Here is a 6,435-nt window from a genome sequence, read left to right on the forward strand (position 1 = left end):
CGGACACGGAAAAAAGACAAAAAGACAAAGAAAAAAAAAAAAAGAAAATGTTTGACTTTATTTTTTGTAGCATTTAAATGAACAACTTTGATATTTCATCTTCACAAATATAAGAATTGATTAATTTGGGCTATTTTGCCTGTGCATAGTTAATATATCTATGAAATAATGACTAATATAAGGCCTCCTTGATCCTCATGGAAAATATTTAAATCAAAATATCATAAAATGTCCCATAGTTCAGACTTGAAAATACTGCTGAATGAATTCTATACAGACCTCTTGAAAAGGTCACATTTGTGTTTATAGTATAGAATTCCCAAAGGAGTATCTTTAAAGTCTCTTACATTTTAAGCAGTAAGCCTCCTGAGAATATAAATGATGCGACCTGACTTTTTTTTAAATGCTTTTCATAAGTTTTTGAAAATCTCCCTGAAGAGCCGGGCCGGCCGTGGCTCACTTGGGAGAGTGTGGTGCTGATAACACCAAGGCCAAGGGTTCAGATCCCTATATAGGGATGGCCAGTTAGCTCACTTGGGAGAACATGGTGCTGACAACACCAAGTCAAGGGTTAAGATCCCCTTACTGGTCATAAAAAAAAAAATCTACCTGTAGTATATAGAATGTGAATATCAAAAAATTCATAACCATGACTTTATCCTGACAGGAGGCTGAAGAAGAGGATGAAAAATGTGCCAGTGAGCTCGAGTCCTTGGAGAAACACAAGCACCTACTGGAGAGTGCTGTTAACGAGGGCCTCAGTGAAGCTATGAATGAGTTAGATGCTGTTCAGCGGGAGTAAGTTCATCTCACCAAGATTTATATGTTTATTTTCAGATTAATCATCTAACATTTCTATAAAACTAGATCTATTTTTATTTGCTTTAATTTATATTATAGAGCTATTTGGGGTGGAGGGAGTGATAAATAGAACTGAAGCACAACACCTTATAACTTGGGATGCTTTCGCTATCGACAAATCCATTCTGCTGTTATAGTTACTACCCACTAAGAAATCATTCATTTTTAGATCTAATTAATAAAAGGCTTTTAATTTTTGAAAACAACATAAAACTTTTTTTTTTTTTGTCCTTTTTGAGACCGGCCGCACCGCACTCAGCCAGTGAGCACTGTGAGTGCCCCGGTCATCCCTATATAGGATCCAAACCCGTGGCGGGAGCACTGCTGCCCTCCCAGCGCCGCACTCTCCCAAGTGCGCCACGGGCCCGGCCCATAAAACTTTTAATTAATTCATATAACTGGCTATTTGTTAGCCCGGTCATCCCTATATAGGATCCGAACCCGTGGCGGGAGCACTGCTGCCCTCCCAGTGCCGCACTCTCCCGAGTGCGCCACGGGCCCGGCCCATAAAACTTTTAATTAATTCATATAACTGGCTATTTGTTAGTGAATTTTAATAAAATTCCACTAAGCTTTAATAAACTCCATTAAGCTACTCATGTTAAGCTATATTTCCTAGAAATTATGTATATTATATGGTAAAATGTAATTAAACTATAAGTTATAGAGTCAATCATCTATAACACAACATATGCCTTCCTAATAATCACCATGCTGTGCAAAATCATGCGATAAACATCATAGTACCTATGGGAAAATCGGTATTAAGGCACAGCACTCAAAAACTCCATTAGAGATACACGTAAACAAAAGAGGAACCTAAAAAAATATTAGCACAACTACACACATGTTAAATGGCTAAGAGATACATAAATGCTACACGAAGTAAGGTGCCATTCACCTTAAAAAGATCTTCAGTTTGCTTTGGGAAATGGGCATACAGGCAGTTGTAGCTTGTGAGTTGTTATGCAGAGGTGGAAGAAGAATTATCTGAAATGGGATGGAAAATTGCTATGCCAGTTGTGGATGCCAGTTGTGGCTCATGATATATGCAGAGAACTGAGGTAGCTGGTGGACATTTGAGGTGTGTGCTCATGCGTGTTTTGTGTATTCCTTCTCATCTGGATTCAGATGGGTGCAGTTTTCTGCGTTCAACATGTATTTTTCAAGGAAGAAATTTACATAAGCAAACGTGAAATTTGCATTATGCTCAGATTATTACATTGTACTTATATTCCTGTCTGATATATCAATCCAGTTGGAATAAATATGCATTTCCAAACAAGTGTTATAGCAGAACTGATTGTATATTTTGTTGTATTTCTCAGAAGTATATGCTTTATAACCAAATTATATATTGTCAGGTTTTCCCTCTCAGTTTCCCTTATACTTTTTAAAGCTTACATAGGAAAAATTTAGCCATACTGTGTAATAACTATAACTAAAAATAGTGGTGTCTTTTCTGTAAAGAATATTCTGCCTTTCTGCAACCTATACAAAATCAATATACTGAGTACTTAATCCATAGGCTCTATGTACATTTATATGAAAATATACATTTTTTGAAGTCTTAAGTGGCCATCAAATAACTAAAAAGTTCTTAATTTGAGGTTGCAGGTACAAACCTTGAAAAAGTCACACATCTTCATTTCTTTATTTGTAGTCTAAGGATAGAAAATTCAGTTGAGGTTTATTTGGCCTGCAATTTTATTCTTAATTTGAAGTCAAATGCCTAAAGATGCAATTTCTACTCCCCCATTTGCTATTTTTCTGTATTGCCCCGCAAAAGCATTTGTGTTTATAACACCTTTGGAGACAAGTAAGACCATTTGCTCCAAAGCTTTATATGTTAAAGCATGAGGCATTGGTGCTATTTTGTTTTGCTGCCTGCAAAGAATCTTTGAAAGTGTTTTCATTTCTGTTTTAGTGATTGATAACTGGACTTCTCTGAATTAATCCATATAGCAAGTGGCACATTAGACCAGTCACAGCTTGGTTTTATTGAATATGTATGGAAATGGAAAATGAGCTAACTAGAACTGATAACATTCATTTTCTTCTAGACAACTTAAACAAGAGTTTTTATTCTACAGATACCAAATAGTTGTGCAGACCACAACTGAAGAAAGACGAAAAATGGGAAATAATATGCAACGTCTTTTAGAGATGATTGCTACACATGTGGGGTCTGTGGAGGTAAGTGTGTGAAGGTCTTCCCTACATTCTAAGAAAGGTTTTTAAAGCTTTGATATATTTCTGCTTCATTTCTACAGAAATTAAATGAAGAATTTTATTTGTACTGAAAATAAGATCTAGTAAAAATTCATCAGAAGAATCCTGCCTGGATGCAGGGGAGCACTTGGGCATTTTATAATCTGTTTTGCTCACATAAACAACATAATGATATTGACTATATAAACTGTTGCTTTGCCTCCCATGGATGTGTCACCCCTTTTCCCCTGGGTGACAGAGCCGCCAAAGATTACTCAAAGCCCATCTCTTCTGAGCAGTGAGAAGCCCCGAAAAGGGGTTAATCTTCCAGAACCCTCAAGAGAGAGGCATTCCTTCCATTGGGGAAATTAACCCCAAATTGGGGTTCTCTTCCCACATTTATACTCCAGACCAGGAAGTTTCAGGAAGAGAACATGGGTGGGGGTTTTGCTAAGTATAGTTTAACNTTTGAGTGTTGCTTTGCTTCCCACAGATTTGTCACCCCTACTCCCCTGGGTGACGGAGCTGCAAAGATTACTCAAAGCCCATCTCTTCTGAGCAGTGAGAAGCCCCGAAAAGGGGTTAATCTTCCAGAACCCTCAAGAGAGAGGCATTCCTTCCATTGGGGAAATTAACCCCAAATTGGGGTTCTCTTCCCACATTTATACTCCAGACCAGGAAGTTTCAGGAAGAGAACATGGGTGGGGGTTTTGCTAAGTATAGTTTAACAAGTTTAACAATAGAAGCTGGTAACATTCAGTAAGACAAGAAAGGTAACATTCCATAATGCAGTTTTCAAGAAGTTAAGTCGATCCACCAACAGAAACTTGACCTTAGCAAACATTCTCTTCTTACAGCAATTTCCCAGTATCTTTACATATCAGTCAGTAGCCTGTCTGTCTTTGAGCCAGCAACCTTGCTGTGTTACAGTTTTTTATCTTACAACAGAGACTATAGCCTGGGGAAAATTTCCTGTCCTTTGCAAGGTTAATATTTGAAACTGCAAGGCTTTGGAAAACCAGCCCCTGTGAAATACATTTGCTTTATGTACATTCCACATAAACAATGTATAATGATGTTGTGCCAGGCCATGTTCTACATACTAAAAGCATTCATTTAGGGTTTCATTAAGATGAAGATAAAGGAGCATGTCTTCTGACAAATGTTTTTCCCTTCTGGAATTTCTTATAAACACAAAATAAAATATTTCTGAAATATAAAGTTTATTTACCTCATCCCCACTCTTCACATAGCTTGAAAGTTCAACAACAAAACTATTCCTCCAACCTGCTGTATAGACCTCCAAAAGCTAAGATAAATTGCTTATTTGTAAAAATTTTTTTTTTGACTGGTAAGGAGATTGCAACCCTCGGCTTGGTGTCATCTGCACCAAGCTCAGCCAGTGAGTGCACCGGCTATCCCTATGTAGGATCCAAACCCACGACCTTGGCACTAATAGCACCACACTCACCAGAGTGAGCCATGGGGCCAGCTCTGTAAAATTTTTTAGTAATTTATTAGGTGACAATGTATTTCCAGTTGAGAATGGTTTAATAAATAAAGCTTATTATATCAAATTAATAGGCTTCCATATATTGAAAACTTGAGCATGTGATACCCCACTAACCATCTTCTCTCTTGAAAAACATTGAACTGCCAGTTTCTTGCTTGCTAGTGCTCTTTACTGCTTAGTAGTAAGAACTAAGAAAAGCATCCTGGATACTACATTAGAAAACCTGGATTCTACCCACTTCTTTCTGATTGAACCACTTAGTGGCCCTATAATCTTGCACGGATCCTTTTCAGCCAGTACTGTTCATCTAAGCCATAGGCCAGAATATGATTCAAGTGTATATTTTCTCATTCTCCCAAGGATGATGTATGTACATAAAAGAAAAGTTCATAACATACAATTGATGGCTTAGGTTGAGAACGACTGTTTGTATGTATCATTTTACTTCTTTTGGTCTTCAGTTTCTTCATCTGTAAAAGGCGGGGCGGGGGAGACAGTTACCAATCTCCTTAGCACCTCTAACTTTCTATTATCTGTAACTATTAGCCTATCCTCAGTGTTAACCCAGTAGTGACTTTGTCACTAAGGATGTGTGTGAAGGTAACTATAATTATTAAAGTTTTAACCAGTTAACATAAAGTTAGATTTGAAAATCTAATGGTAGATTACTAATTTTTTTTAGTTTCTGTACACTACAGTGTTGTTCAGGGAGATCAGACCAAATTCAACATATATTTACTGAGCACTTTGTACTATGCAGAATTCACTATTCGTCTATATGAAAGGTTTAATAGCTTAACCAGTAAAGTATGGAAGAAGCATAGAAAGTCAAACCTGATGTGAGGAAATTTTACAATGAGCCATGAAGTTGGACTAAAGAAAGCAAAGGCATTTACATCTAATGGTATCTTTAGGTATTTACATCTAATGGTATGTTTTTCTTATGAAACAAAGTATTTGAGCAGTTCTGGTTGGAATCCCATACAGATCCTTTATGTGGCTTGAGTTCTAGACCAGGGGTCAGCAAACTACAGCCTGTAGGCCAAATTTTTCCCATAGCCTGCTTTTGTAAATAAAGTTTTATTGGAACACAGCCACCTTATTTGTTTCAGTACTATCTATGGCTGTTTTCACACTACAGTGGCAGGGTTGAGCAATTGTGATGAAAACCTTCTTGCCTGCCAAGCCTAAAATAATTATTATTTGGCCCTTTACAGAAAAAGTTTGCTAACTCCTGCTCTGGACTCAATTCCCTGAGGGACACAAAATCGATTTTTTTTGGTTTGTCTGTTTAAGCATTCTAAGAACTATTATAAAGCTGTAATAACTAGTACATTGTAGTATTAATGTAGATAGACCAACCTCTGTGATTAAGAATCCAGAAATACATGCATGAGCATAGACATGAAATTGATATGTGAGAGACACTTACAGAATAGCAGGGCAGAATGAATTGGTCAGTTAATGGAGTTATCTCCTTACATTAAACACTATGCAGAAACCTGTTCCAGGTAGTTTAAGAAATTAATGTGAGGCTAAAATTTTTAACTTCTAGAAGAATCATAAGACTATCTTTACACCTCAAGGGTTGTAAAGGAGTTCTTAAATTAGATACATAAAGTGTACAAACCACAAAAAATATTACTTACAAATTCAGCTTTGTTAAAATTAAGATCTTTTGGGGGGCCGGCCCATGGCTCACTTGGGAGAGTGTGGTGCTGATAACACCTAGGCCACAGGTTCAGATCCCCTTACTGGTCATCTTTAAAAATATATATATATAGGGCCGGCCCGGTGGCGCACTGGATAGTGCGCCGCTTGGGAAGCGCGGCGGCGCTCCCGTCCGCGGG

The 6,435-nt window shown here is 37.5% G+C and overlaps 1 protein-coding gene across 1 annotated transcript in view; it reads left to right on the plus strand.

Moving 5' to 3' along the window:
• NDC80 (NDC80 kinetochore complex component) overlaps positions 1 to 6,435 on the plus strand; it is a 48,564-nt gene that overhangs the window by 39,601 nt on the left and 2,528 nt on the right. The window contains exons 15-16 of the mRNA XM_008569162.1: positions 668 to 798; positions 2,955 to 3,057. Of these exons, the coding sequence (XP_008567384.1) occupies positions 668 to 798; positions 2,955 to 3,057 (234 nt within the window). The remainder of the gene's footprint in view (positions 1 to 667; positions 799 to 2,954; positions 3,058 to 6,435) is intronic.

The sequence above is a fragment of the Galeopterus variegatus genome, unplaced genomic scaffold, assembly GCF_000696425.1.
Source record: "Galeopterus variegatus unplaced genomic scaffold, G_variegatus-3.0.2 Scaffold471, whole genome shotgun sequence".
In the NCBI taxonomy this organism is placed as follows: domain Eukaryota; kingdom Metazoa; phylum Chordata; class Mammalia; order Dermoptera; family Cynocephalidae; genus Galeopterus; species Galeopterus variegatus.